Consider the following 14,788-nt stretch of genomic DNA (forward strand, 5'->3'; position numbering starts at 1 on the left):
TATGATTATGAACCATACCTAGTTGTCTAACAAAACCTCGGAAAAAATTGTGTTTCCGTTATTTTTTAGATGTTATTTAGGAAAATGTAGTTACTGCGGTGACTCACCCTTGATTCTGGGTAGTTTCCCCACGGAAAAAAGCAGTAACTGCACTCGGTCTACAGATGGCCAGGAGTCTGCTGTTTTCCCCATGGAAAAAAGCAGTAACTGCACATGTCACATGACCATAGTGAGGAGAACTGTTACCACCACCAGCTTATAAAGTTCTTCTACTTTCTGGTTAGTCTAGATCTATAAGATCTAGGACCTAACGTTAGACCTAGACTCGGTCTTGTCGCTTCTGCTCTATCTAGGAATAAATGGTATTTTGTGTAACACAACAGCAGTAAGGTAATTGAAGTGAATGGTCTGGTACGCGGTAGACCTAGCGTTAGATGATCTACTACTAGACTAGACCTCTAGTGTATACTAACGGTTAGATCTAGTGCTCATCTCCATTCAAAATTTCTACTCATATTTTCAGCTCACCTTGATTTTCTGGTTCCTCTGCAATTCATGATAGATTTGCAGGCATGCCTGGACTGCAGAAAATTTTCAGTCACTGTGTGACTGCATGGTTGGCACTGTCACTCAGACTGTACTGTACTGTGCAAGTGATGACTAGACTGTACTGTGTGTGATGAATTCTGCAGTTACTGCTGCAGCAGTGTATGACATGTTGTAGGCATGCTGCAAAATTTATGCGCGCATGCAGTACGCGTATTCTGCACTCGTTGAGTGCGCTCAGTATTGTTAGCTCTGCTAGTCTCCAGAAAGAAACTTTTTTTCTACAACTTGTCATAATGATTCCCTGCGGGCAGAGTCAAGTTACTGGTGAAACAATCTTTTTATATCTACTCCCCGAAATTAATGAAGAAACTGCTGTTTATGTTGTTTTAGAAAATTGATAGAATTTGAAAAAAAAAATCAGGAAAAAATGTACAGGCAGGATTACAGAGTCTGAATTATTAGACTAAATTGTTAGTTACTGCTTTCTTCCGTAGGTTTTGTTGGTTACTGCTTTCTTCCGTGGGGAAACTTGAAAAGTTGAATCGACTGGATGCAGTTACTGCTTTTTGCAAAAGTGAAAAATTGCATTTTTGGTCAATCTTAATTTTTTTTTTCAAAACTGACTTATTCACATTTAAGAGCATTGGGTAAACTATTCATTTTTCCAAAAAAGTACAGATTCATAAAAATGTCAGTTACTGCTTTTTTCCGTGGGGGGGCAGAGCCGCAACCATAGCAACGGGAAGCAGCACCCAAGGCCGATTCACATCCAATTCCTACGCTACCGTGATCGCGAAACCTTTCTCCGGGCGGCATCACCAAAAGGTAACTCCCCGAAAGTCAACAGAGTTCAATTCTATGTCAGCGATGATGTCCATCCGACGACTCGCAAGGAACACCAGATCCTTATGAAAAAGGTTTGCGAATTTCGCGCTGCTGGAGACTTCGCATTCATACCCAGGTCAGTCCCATGCATGATCAAATACAAAGCAGGTAGTAAAGATGCTCTGGGCCCACTGAAAACTCTCAGGGTGAGCGATATCTAGGGAGCGGCGATAGTTGGAATGAAATCTCGTAAATATCCCTTCAATAGCTTGTCGTTTTTTTTTTTAAGGCTAAACAGTACACTAGGAGAAAACGAAATTTCACTAGTCAGAGCACACTTGATTATTGGTTCATCCCATTTGAGCACCAGGATATACCAAATGTAGTGTCAAAAGTAGATATAGTACCATCCGTCTCCATGGACCACTCTGCAATTTTTGTACAATTAGAAATCAAAAAACAAAGTTCCGGTAAAGGTTACTGGAAGTTTAATTCGTCTCTTTGTACAGACAGTACATTCTGTCACGAGTTGAAAGTTAATTTTCAAGAGTGGAAGATAGAAGCCAATATGTTTAATCCCAATTCAATGTGGGAATATTTGAAATTTAAGGAAAGACGATTTGCACAAAAGTACAGTAAGGAGAAAGCTCAATTAGATGTTATGCAGAGAAAAATATTAGATTAGAAAAGAAAATACAAGACATAGAACAGATGGGTGAGCAAATAGATAGAAAAAAGATGGAAGAATATGAACAAGCCAAACAATTATTAGAAAAATATCATACTGAAATTACTGAAGGTTTGATTATACGGTCTAAGGAAAATTGGATAGAATATGGAGAAAGAAGTAATAAATATCTTTTATCATTGGAGAAGCAACATGCACTTTCAGCTGTCATAGCATTCCATTTATTCAGTAAAACTTTAAAGAATAAGGATGATGATGATAATAATAATAATAATAATAATAATAACAACACTAATAATAATAATAACAATAATACTAATAATGACAATAACAATAATAACAATAATAATAATAAGATGAATTACTAATACTTCTACTACTACTACTACTACTACTACTACTGATGACGATAATATCAATATCATTTTGACTGAAACAAAATAGTAAAATATAGTTCTTAGAAACTAGCTGAATTCTAACATGTAGTTGTAGGCTCTTGGAAAGATGCACATAACAGGTTTAACCAAGACAAAACATAGTGAAGTCCACACCTGGGTCACGCTGCTCCCATAGCGGTATGCGTCAATCCACGACAGCTCGCGGTGGTTCTCTTGGGCATAGTCAAAGCTCTTGTTGAGGGTGTCGTCCGGCTTCTCTTCCTTCTGACTCCAGCCGAATCGGTCGCCCACCAAGCAGATGAAATATGGACGGCACTTATCAATCTAAGGATAACATTTTGAAGAAATGTTTTCAGTTACGGAAAAACAGACTACATGCATCTGTCTATAGAGTGATTGTACCATTATTTCTTTCATCTACCACCTCTCCCTCTAGTTTTACAACACATCATTATCCAAGTTACTGTACTTAACCTTACTCCTGAAATGCATTCCATCCACTCCCTTGGTAGTGTTCCAGCCGGGGCAGTTACTTCATGAAGCACAATTGCTATTAAAGGGATGGTACAGTATTGGTGGAGATGGGAATTGGTCTTTTAACTTTTTGCGAGATACCAAGAAAGCACTTATGATATAGTACAGAACATAAAATTTGAAGAGGAATTCAAAGTTTATTTGAAAAAAATCGGGTTTTAAATGACTGAAACATCTAAAAACAAAGTAAAACAAAACAATCGTAATAAAGTGTGGGTCCCACACTTTATTAGAATCGCTCTTTTTTGGATATCTCAGCCATTTCAAAACCAATTTTTATCAAATAAACGTTGAATTCCTCATAGAATTACATGATCTTTCATACTTCATAAGAGGTTTCTCATTATCTCACCAAAAAATGTTAGAAACCTGAAATTAGGTCTCAACCAAAACTACACCATCCCTTTAAACTAGCAATGATAAATGTATTGGGTAGCTTACTACTGGGTACCCCATTTACACATTGTATACTCCTACATAGATTTAGCTCTGTGGATATCCCATGTACGTAAAGCCCCATTTTCACACAGAGTCAGGGGCAGGAGCGCTTCTGAAGCACTGTGATACATACATGTCTTTAAATGTTGTATTGAGTTGGTTCATACAGAGAGTGACTGCCTGCTGAGACCATTTACAAAGCGGCTGAGAGAGGTACAAGTATAACTGTTATGGTAACAGTGACACAACACTTGCTCCAGTGACAGTTAAGAAAGATTTGACCCAATATGAATGCAATGAGACCGAAATCAAAGTAGGCGGGGGAGGGCGAAGGACCCACACCCTACGTACCTCTCGGAGGCAGATGGCGATCGTCTTCCCATCCTGGGTATCCTTCTCTGTGATACCCCAGCGGAGGTCGACGTAGGTGAAGAAGACGCCGCGGTCCAGGCACAGGCGGTTGACCTCCCGGAACACCTTCTTTATGATCAGCTCTCGCTCCTCGCCAAAGTCCCGGAAGGTGCTGGAGACGAAGACTCGAATTTCCCGCTTGCCGAGGCGCGTGGCGATCCTGCTCGGCTGGAAGTCGCCGGGAGTGGTGTTAAAAGCTACAGCAGCTTCCTGGGCTTGGGACTTCTTTTGTGGTTTCTCGTGTTCTTTAAAGTGGATGATGAATTTAGAAGTGGATCCAAACATTAGCAGCTGAAGGGTTTATATAATATGTGTCACTTATCAGTACTTAGAAACTCTGAGGCAAGCATCTTTGAAATTAATATCTCACAATTATAGGTACGTACGTAGGACTAGAATAAGTGTGTACATTCTTGTCTAATACTATTAGCATGTTATACAAGACAATAAGATTGATTCAACATATCACATTGATTATTTCAAACAAAATCATATTCCAATTTTACTTCTTTTAGGCAATTTTTGGGGGACTTCAAATGTGAACAATATAAAGTTTCAAGTAGATATAAAGTTGCAAGTAGTTGATATAAACAACAGCTTTGAGCACACCACAGTTGGTAGATTATTTATGAATACAGTCAACGACATGTTTGCATATTATATAGCTAGTCTCTCTATACATTATTTTTAGCTTGGTGTACTGAATTTTTCTCATGGTAATATCCAGTATAACTGTTACAATGTTATTCACATAAGCACACAATATACTTTGTACGATTCTGGTTGCATCAAGAAGCTTTGTGAAGATTGCCTGTGAAGTTTGTAGTGTATTATGTATAAATGCGTGCAGCTATAAACAGGTCTGCAGTATAATGGTGCAGATTGCTGCTGACATAGATATACGTATGGGGACTATTCACAGTTGTCAGGTTGGCCACATGCTACCTACCTTTCTGTGAGGATATATCATCAAGAGCATTCTTGTGTTTTGCAACCAGCTGGTTCAGGAAGGTCGTGATATCCCGACCACGGTTTTCCTCGGACATGGTTTCGACGTCATCAAAGACGTCATCGTTTGCCGGGCTGATCTCATTCTTTACCCGCACGAAGCCAGCCGACATCCGTGTCCCAAAGTGGCCACCCCAGTACTTGTCGTCTTTCCCTGTGTCAAGACAATCGAAATTTGTTGATTCTTTGTTATGGCATCAGAGAATTAGTATTGAATTTCAACAATGAACCGTTATCACTTTTTGGCATGTCAGTGTAATACCTATACAGACATGTAGCTCTTAACTATGATGCACTGGCATAATATATTCAGATAAACTGCATCCCACGACTAGCATGGATACAGTTAGATAGGTGAGACTAACACTGCGTTGAGACGATCCCCCGCTTCACGGAGAATGACCAGTTTGCCAGGACTTTCCCCGGCAATCCCATCGTGTGAACGCTTGGTGGGACATTCCCCGCTCCCCCGGCAAGCTTGTCGAGTCTGGCAACAAAATTCTAGTGGGGGACTGACCTTGATCTCTCGCGCAGCTGTTTCCCTCAGAAGTGCGCATGCTCGACAGGTTGTGGCGAAGTAGGCAATCGGGAGCTGTACACATTGCTATCGTATAAATTTGCAATCGTGCGCCCTGCAGCACTACGAACAATGACAGAACACTCAGCTGAAACCACCAGCCATGATTTTGTTCCCCTTTCAGTGGGGGATTTTAAACTGCCCCCCCCCCCAAAAAAAAAAAAAAAGCGGGGGATCGTCTGAACGTAGGGTAAACTACTACACACATTATAATTGCTTGGTTAGAAGACAAAAAATAAACACACACAATACGTAATGATCATGCAATTTTTTAGAACCCTGGATCGTTCTCTTTCTTTCATTTTTTTTTTTTTTGTTCAGCTTAAACCTTGGTACTACACATATCCATGTATAGTCTCCTGCAGCGTAACTGTTGAACAGAAGAAAAAATGTAGCCACAACCTACAAATAGTTTTGCAACACATCTTGTGCTTTCCATTTCATTCCCTGTACCTGAACTCTCAAAGGTGATGATGCGAACGCCAGGACCGTAGTCCCGGAAGTTGAAGCTTTCCCGGATCCAGCCGGACTGAGAGATACTCCCTTTCCTCCCAGTAGACTGCCTTGAGATCACCTCGCCATTGGCGTCCGACAGGTAGACAGTGAAGGAGTAGTAGCCGCCCTGGTTGCAGCCCTCATGGAAAGATTCTCCAACCTTAATGGGAGGAATTCCAGACGCTTTTCATAATTTCACATCATGTCTTACATAAATCGACTGCTCCATGTGTAGATTTGTTTAATTCATTAAGTTCCTAGATCTGAGAAACCAATACTGTATACGCAATATATTTTGTGAGTCTAAATTTTTGCGAATCGGGAATTCCCGATGATTTCACGAGTGGTTAAGTTCAGATCGTGGAGTCCTGTACTGAAAGGAGAAGTGTACACGCATACATCACATTCACATTGGGATCAGAGTCAATATTTTCGCGTGTCTTTAATTTTGCGAATAGCACCTGACTCGCAAAATTCGTGAAAATAAAAACCTTGCAAAATATTTGGCGTATACAGTACTCTGAAAAAGCCCAAAACAGATTACACTGAACAAAGATGATAACATGTGGCAGGAGGCTCACAAATTTCAGAAAATAGCATAATATGTAGCAATGTGATTCCACTATAATACAGCATGTTTAGCAAGTTCACCCGTGTAGAATTATGCATGTTTTCTTCTTTTGTTCTGCTGCCTTGAGCCCCCACTCATGCATGCCTATGGTGAGGCTACCATGTCATCATCCTTGTTCATTGTGAGTTGTTACCAATCTTGAAAACATACTTATTCCTCATCCCAATCACCATAAATTCTGAAACTCTGTGCCTAGTATTACCAATTTACAGTTATTCAAGTGTAAAATCTGAAAACTAGAACCGGAATTTGTCAACACTGACAAATTAGGTGATCCGATCTCTTCGAAAATCAATGATTTGAGTCCTGATCCAAATATTCATGGCCATACAGGTTTCATCTGTGTTGACGGGACATTGGCCGTGTGATGTTTGGATTCTCATTTAGAAAAGGGAGTGAGACCTGCCATCTTTGGTACCGAATTCCGTATACACTAACGGAAATACAGAATGAAGTATATTTGACCTTTGACCTCACTTTACACACCCAAGATGGCGTCTAAGCAAAAAGTGATTATTTTATGAAATGATTCTTGTAACATGGTCTTTGCGTGTGCAAAATATGGGAAAGATAGGACAGGTATTCACCAAGATACAGGATGAAACATTTATGACCTTTGACCCTGATTTACATACCCAAGATGGTGTCCGATCAAGTAGTTGTTATTTTATGAAATAATGTACGTGACATGTACTAAACATGTGCAAAATATGGGATTGATAGCCATTGTTGTTGTTCATCTATTGCACAGAAAGTAGTAGAAAGAAAGAAAAATAAAGAAAAAATTATGTTATTTTATAGAAATTTGAAGGAGAAGCATAAAAAATCAGAAAAAGATAAAGTAAGGAAAGAGAGATTAAGATTAACTAAAGAAAAAGAAGAAAAAAAGTGTTTAAAAAAATTTTAAAAAAATATTGGCAGGGGTGAGCCTCGAACCAGGCACCTTAGGATTACGAGTCGGATGCGCTACGCAATGACCTATTTCATTCTCCATAGGCCCTGTGTATTAAGCAGAATGACGCTGCATCGAAGCCTCGTGCCATTTTTAACCAAGTTTTTTGACGTGATGCCGAAATCGTATGAAAAAATGGAGGGCACACTTACGATAGCCCAAAGTCTCAGCTACAACATACTAAAATCTGGGAGAAATTTACTGAAGCATAAGTGAGCTAGTGCTCGAAAAAGAGAGTCATGTCAATTTTCACTGCCAGAAAAACTGCTCTCCCATAGAGATAACACGTAAACTGGTCAAATTTGACAATATTACTTTCAATCCATTTTTACGATCCTGCCCCCCCCTTCAGATCTCGCCTATGGAACACGTGATCGCGCCGAAAATCGGCACACGCGACGTATACTATCAAAATGTATGGTTGCTTTCTCCGAAAAATTTTTCTTATATTTTATATCAATTAATTATTGTAATTTATGCATAAAATCAGTTTTGGGCTCTAAATCACTTATTAATGCTCTAATTAAGCTAATTTCTCTTTAAAAATGTTTCTTGTATCATTCTCCTGAGACATAGGATAAAAAAAAAATCTGTATTGAAATTAATTTCTTATGTATTTGATTGTTTTTTGAATTTCTTATGTATTTCCTCGTTTTTCGACCTTTTGTTTTCGTTTGTTTTTTGGCCAAAAGTTGTCACAGACATTTTTTGAAGCTTTATTATGCTAAAATGAATTAATTTCGTCCATTCTAAGTCAAGATATGAATTTTTATGTGAATTAATAGAAAAAACACAATTTGCATTGGATTTGTACTCAAAATCACGTTTTGGAACAATTTTGGGGTTGACAAATTTTTGTCGAACGGGCGTCGCGTCAAAATGGTACGCCCCAGCGCAACAATTTTGGTCTCAAAAGTTGCGCGATACTTGAAAGAAAAAAGACATGAAACATTGCGGCGGGAGCTTATCGGGCTGTGAAGATATTGCGCGAAACGTCGAGGGGGGGGGTGGATTCCCCCCCCCCCAACCTGATTAGGGTTAAGTCACAGACAGATTTGAATTCTGGAATTCCGACCCCACAGACCATGAATACGTTTTTGTTGAAGCATTACAACAGCAGCAGCAGGAAATGAAACATTGAAATAAAATGTTCAACTGAAATACTCAAGTTAACCACATAACAAAAATACTATACATGGACACACACACACATATGACGAACTTAAAGATATAGCTCTCAAGGTTTGTATGCTTGCGCTGTAATCCTTCTCCTGTTTCACCTTTAATTGTACCTAACTGGCATTTGGCACATCTGTGGGATGGAATTCTTTGCCAACTGGTACTATTATTGGGATTACCTACTGTCTGTGAGTGGGAATTGTGCCAGCATGCTAATCTTCCAGCATAATTACAGTGTACTGTACTCTGCAGTTATTAAAAAAAAACTGTCACACTGCTGCGTTTGAGTTGGTTTGGAAGGGCTTCTTAGCCCAAATGCTAGTGAAACAGCGGAGCAAGTTACAACTACATGTATGTGGGCACATAAAGGGTTGATAGAGATACTTGCTACATGTATGATTTAATGCTCATATAAGAATTTGCAGTTTGTGGCATTCTGAAAAGTAGCATATCTCAGCTCGGTTGGCATAGCAACTATCATTTGCGCTGGTATCCACTGGAGTACCTGAATTTCTGGGGCACTGTCCAGATGTTTTTCAGAGAAGTGCTGGGTAAGGTCAATATCCTGTGACTTGGTGCACTGCATGAAAGACGTCACAAACACTAGGGGGGGGGGGGGGGCAAGAGAACAAGGATACATCTCTGTCAGTATGTGGGGAGGCAAGGTATAGAAGTATATTATACAGTTTACCTGAGATACTATTGGTGACACAAAAATAGAAGCAGCTGCCAGACAAAACAAAAAATTGTAAAGTGTCACCGATCTTGCATGCTTTATCATCTACTTCTACTGACAAAAAGAAAAAGAAGAAAGAAAATAAGAATGAATTCATGATTAGTTGCAGTTCTTTCTTTCCAAGAACGTTCCTATATCAAGCATGGAAACAGTTGGCTGGTATACACTGTCAGATAATATATGTCCATGTGAGTTTTATATTGTACCCACATGGACCTAAGCTATGAAGTCTTGCTATTTTTAAATGTTGTGACCATCATTCCAAAACCTTCCTATACAAATATTTGTGGCTACAAGAGGTAACTTACTGAATTATTTACAGTTGGTGTACGATCAGTGTTTTATGACAAGCGCAGCATGGGCTCTTTCCTGACCAATCATCCCAGGTACAAGCATGTAAGTCCACTCATCACCCTTACTGTACCCATATCAGAACCATCATTATTCCCCCTAGCCTCCAAAGGACTTACCAAATAGGTCAAAATGTCTTCAATTTAAAGGCTACTTTCATCATCTGCAGTACAGTCCTTTCAGATACTGGACGAAGCACTGGGGGCGAAGTGCCTAGATGAAGGGTGCTATTGGCAGGTGCTTCAAATTTGAATTACCATCACGGTGGTGTGAAATTCCACAGCAATTTGTTAACGTGTTTCTTACCAACGAAATACCATATGTGTAGATGGTAAAAGACACGGTTCTGCTCTGTCATGCTATGCCATGTCAGTTGAGAATACTCTCCCCTTGAGTACTGGTTGTTTTTTGTTCATTCTCTTTTTAATGGGGGGGGGAATGAATTTACTGAAAATCTACTGTGTAGTTGTTTTCCTTTCCACAGTAAAAACACTGCCAGCTTTATTAATCAGAGGAAAAGTCTGAATTACCTACCTCTAAAATATACCAAGTCATAAAACAAGTTAAAGTTTCAGGGTTGCAAAAGAGACACAAGAACTTCAACTTACTCTTCTCTGTACCATCCCCACCATCAATTACTTTGAAGTCACCACCATAGTTCCATACAGACATGTTTCCAATCTGTGCAATTTAAAGGGAGAAGACTCAATTAAATGTGGAATTACGGTATGTGGATTCAGAAAAAGCAGAAGGTTCTTAGTAGTTCACATAGTAAAAGAGTGTGGAAAACTGCACAATCCCATTTAAAACATCTCCTTCAAAAGTGATCAATTGTAAAAATTCTGCAACTGACTGACAAATTGCCCTACATCGATGTTTACGTCGATGTAGGACAATTTGTCAATCAGTTGCATAAAAACCTCTCGATGGAAGAATTTCATAAATTTGAACGCAAAAATTCTGTTAAATTCCATTTGCCACTCTGTCTAGAGAGGCACTTCAGCAATTGATGATATCGCAACTGGTACTCAATAGCATTGAAGACTACGCTCATTCCCTTTAGGTTGGAATACCAACTAGTGAAAACAAGCATTTTATTTGCTCAATACACCTTCAGCAACCTAGAAACTATCTGATCTGGTTTTGCTTTCAACTTATTTTGTTGCAGCTCTGCACAATGTAGTAATTTCCATTCTTCGATCACGCTACCTTATAAGTAGAACATAGTTCGAAAGCGAGTAAAATGTACGGTACACAGTGATTTATACTCTTTATTTTTTGCCAAACATCAGAAAACTCACCTCCCCTGATGCATTCTGCAGAAGGTTTGCCGACCAGCCAGCAATCTTCATCTCCTTCATGACAAAGGATCGACTGATAGGGAGCAGCTTGTCAGCGAGCTAAAAAAAAAGAAGCAAACATAAACTAACCAAAAGCAAAAGACAGCAGACCTACAAAGTTAAAGAGTTATGATTAAAGTACCTTTCCACTACATATTAAAGGCATGATTTAATTTTGGTTGAGTTTGTTTGATGAAAATCGGTTTTGAAATGGCTGAGATATCCTAAGTAATTTAATGTGGTCTAAATAAAAGCTGAGTCCCATCTTTTATTGGGACCTCTTTAGTTTTGGCTATCTTAGCCATTTAAAAACAATTTTTCATCACATAATTTGAATTCTTCTTACAATTGTACAAATGTGTAATATGTTCTTTCATGATCATTTCATAGAGGTTTCTTATCATCTCACACACACACACAAAAATGGAAACCTGAAGCTCCATCTCAACCCAAACTACTCCATCCCTTCAAAGGTTTGCCTTTGAATAATAGATTGAGTAAAATTATACAAAGAATGATAGAATGCAATGTGATTTCTATAAAATTTTCATTAATATCACTCTTCTTCAGCATAAGTGAAAAAACCAAAAAAACCCAATGAAGTTGCTTCCCACAAAATCAGAAAAGAAGCTCTCAAAAGAAAAGACTCTCACCTCTATGCCCTATCTAAAAAAAAATAGAAAAAAAAATAATTAAAAAATTACAAATTACAAATTAAAAATTGAAAGATTTAAATTCACCTCTTGTTTCTTCTTCTTTTCCTCTGTCTTCTCCTCATCAGACAAGCTGGGCTCCACAAAGTTCTTGTCATATACCAGCAGAGCAGATGGCCTGACATCACCACCATCTATGAGAAATATTTAAATATGATATGAATATAGGAATGATGTCTCTAATTGCTGAGAGCCAGAAGGGCTTATCACAATTTTGGGGGGTATCAAGTTATTGATATCATGCTGTTGAACTCAATCTCCTCTACATTACTTATGGTGCCAATATTGATTTATTTTCATTTTCAGTAAAATGTAAACAATCAAAACCACAAGGGCGCTATTTTACCCTGTATTTGAAACAATGTTATTACAAATCTATCCACTCTTGATTGAATAAACTTTTTATTGCATGAAAATTGTTTACTGTTTCCTTTTTTCACGCTCAAATCTTAGAATGCAATATTTTTATTTTTTTTTTTAGCTTTTCTTGCGTCTTTTTATTATCGACGAGCGATTTCGTAGTTCACTTGGGGAAAAAAGTCAAACCGCAGTGTGAAGAGGCAGTCCTGGGATTCTGCATTACAACCAAATAACTCCATTCAGGGATGGGCGATCCTGTTCACCATGTGTGGAATCTTGCATATTGCCAATTTCATTGTGAGTCCAGTGGTTCTGCATATGCCAAGATTTGGGGAAAAATGTTGGTTGATGGAGCCGAGATGAAAGCTTAGACTTGTGCGCTTGTATGTATCTTGGGATACCATCTTGTGTGGGTACTGCTTGTTGCCATCTGGAGGTATCCCTTGAGGTAATCCGTCTTCTTGATGAGGGGCAGGAGCTGACCGTCCACCGTCTTCTGGTCCTCCTTTTGCTCTTCAGAGACTTTGTACTCCTGCTTCTCGGATTCGAACATCTCTCCTTCCTGGCCACGTGGCTTCTTCAGCTTCTGGCGCTTGAAGTAAGTGTCGTTTAACCTCTCGGGCAACTTGACCCCCCTGATGTCCACCTTGGTCTTGGTGGCGATGACGTATGCGTGGTTGATCCTGAGCAGTGGCACACCATTCAGATCAAAGGGACCTGTGACGAGGAGGAGTCCGGAAGCAAGCTGCTTCAGGAACACCACCCTCTTGCCCTTGTAGCGCCCAGCCAGGAGAATGAGGACAGTGCCCGCTGTGATGGACGGCCTCAGCTTGGACCTGTGCTGGCTGTAGGGCTTCTTGCGATTGTTCAGCTTGCGTGGAAGGTCCTCAGTTGGGTAGTAGCGGGGCAGCCTGTTGACGCACACCACACGCTTTCCTCCGTTCTTCTCACCGCCGATCTGCTTCTCCACCATGGCTGGCTTCCTCTTCCTCTCCTTCTTGATGACAGCCTCCTTAGTGCCCTTCTTGTTCTCAGCCGATGAAATGTGAGCATAATGTAACCTTTGTGCCTGCTTTCTTTTATTATTTCAGTGATTCCTTCTGTAGACTATACATGTACCATATTCAGACCCCCATTGGCAAAGCCTTTATAACTATCTTTCATGTACGTTTCTATTTCTTGTGGTGCTGAAACATATTTTTTTTTCTCATTATATTAATTCAAGTATGCTGATATGTACATACTAGCAAGCAAAAGAAATCACTGCTACTGCCATCTTTTTTCACTGCTTCTTGAATGTCTTGGGGGGGGGAGAGGAAGTTGTTCACATGTTTGAATGTGTACTGTCACTTTATAGATGTCTGTCTTCATAATGAATATTTCCTTTGTCTTGCCTTTTTTTTGTGGAGGAGGGGGGGGTGCTAGTTTTGGAATGCAAGTACCACTTAAAATTGAAATTGCAGGGGGGAAAAAAAAGACAGGCAAATTCCTTGTCGCAGCATGCTGGTAGTCACTAAAAAATGGTATCCCGGGTACCAAATAAAAACTAGAAATATCACTGAAGGTGATTAATACCCCCGCCCCGTGACGACAGTCTTACCCAAGGAATGATCTTTCCTTGATCTTCTGCCATTTAAATGCCGTTACCATGGCAACGCAGCTTCCGACACGTCCGAAAAATATGTCTTGCACATCTTCCCACCAAGACTATTGTGTGTGCCACATTTCATAAGCTTTTGTCAAAAACTGAGGAAGTAGCTCAATCCACAAGATCTTTCCTTGATCTTCCGCCATTAATATGCCGTTACCATGGCAACGCAGCTTCCGACACGTCCAAAAAATATGTCTTGCACATCTTCCCACCAAGACCAATGTGTGTGCCACATTTCATGAGCTTCAGTCGAATACAGAGGAAGTAGTTCAATCCGCAAGATCTTTCCTTGATCTTCTGCCATTTATATGCCGTTACCATGGCAACGCAGCTTCCGACACGTCCGAAAAAATATGTCTTCCACATCTTCCCACCAAGATCAAGGTGTGTGCCACATTTCATAAGCTTTGGTCAAAAAAACTGAGGAAGTAGTTAAATCCGCAAGATCTTTCCTTGATCTTCTGCCATTAATATGCCCTTACCATGGCAACGTACTTTCGGGTACTGTCAAAAAATGCGTCTTGCACATCTACAACCAAAGGCACACATCTGTACCACGTTTCATGGAAATTGGGCAAAAACTGAGGAAGTAGTTTGCAACACAAAATTTTCCATAATTTTGGCTCATAATATGTGAGCTGTTACCATGGCAACATACTTTTTGTCACTGTCAAGAAATGTGTCATGCTGACCTATATCCTAAGACAAACATTCAATATGAATTCCATGAGAATTGGAAGAACACTGATGAAGCAGTTTTGCCATGAAGCATTTTGCCCTATATTTTACCAATAACATGCCGTTACCATGGCAACGCACTTTTTGCCACTGCGGAAATATGTGTCTTGCACATTAACATATTCAGATGAACATCTGTACCTTATTTCATAAAAATTGATCAAAAACTGTGGGAGGAGTTCGCGACGCAAGATTTGTACCCATTTTTGCCCAT

The 14,788-nt window shown here is 39.6% G+C and overlaps 1 protein-coding gene and 1 pseudogene across 1 annotated transcript in view; both read right to left on the bottom strand.

The window, feature by feature from the left end:
• The window catches only part of LOC139726756 (uncharacterized), a 59,302-nt gene that overhangs the window by 22,175 nt on the left and 22,339 nt on the right, over nucleotides 1–14,788 (bottom strand). The window contains exons 12-19 of the mRNA XM_071637783.1: nucleotides 11,853–11,959; nucleotides 11,074–11,172; nucleotides 10,381–10,453; nucleotides 9,191–9,288; nucleotides 5,882–6,083; nucleotides 4,793–5,005; nucleotides 3,784–4,088; nucleotides 2,614–2,784 (exon numbers count right to left, since the gene is read on the bottom strand). Of these exons, the coding sequence (XP_071493884.1) occupies nucleotides 2,614–2,784; nucleotides 3,784–4,088; nucleotides 4,793–5,005; nucleotides 5,882–6,083; nucleotides 9,191–9,288; nucleotides 10,381–10,453; nucleotides 11,074–11,172; nucleotides 11,853–11,959 (1,268 nt within the window). The remainder of the gene's footprint in view (nucleotides 1–2,613; nucleotides 2,785–3,783; nucleotides 4,089–4,792; nucleotides 5,006–5,881; nucleotides 6,084–9,190; nucleotides 9,289–10,380; nucleotides 10,454–11,073; nucleotides 11,173–11,852; nucleotides 11,960–14,788) is intronic.
• Nucleotides 12,425–13,349, bottom strand: LOC139720683 (large ribosomal subunit protein eL6-like; annotated as a pseudogene).

The sequence above is a fragment of the Diadema antillarum genome, unplaced genomic scaffold, assembly GCF_040938485.1.
Source record: "Diadema antillarum isolate AM-2024a unplaced genomic scaffold, OU_Dant_1.0 scf00000001, whole genome shotgun sequence".
In the NCBI taxonomy this organism is placed as follows: Eukaryota; Metazoa; Echinodermata; class Echinoidea; order Diadematoida; family Diadematidae; genus Diadema; species Diadema antillarum.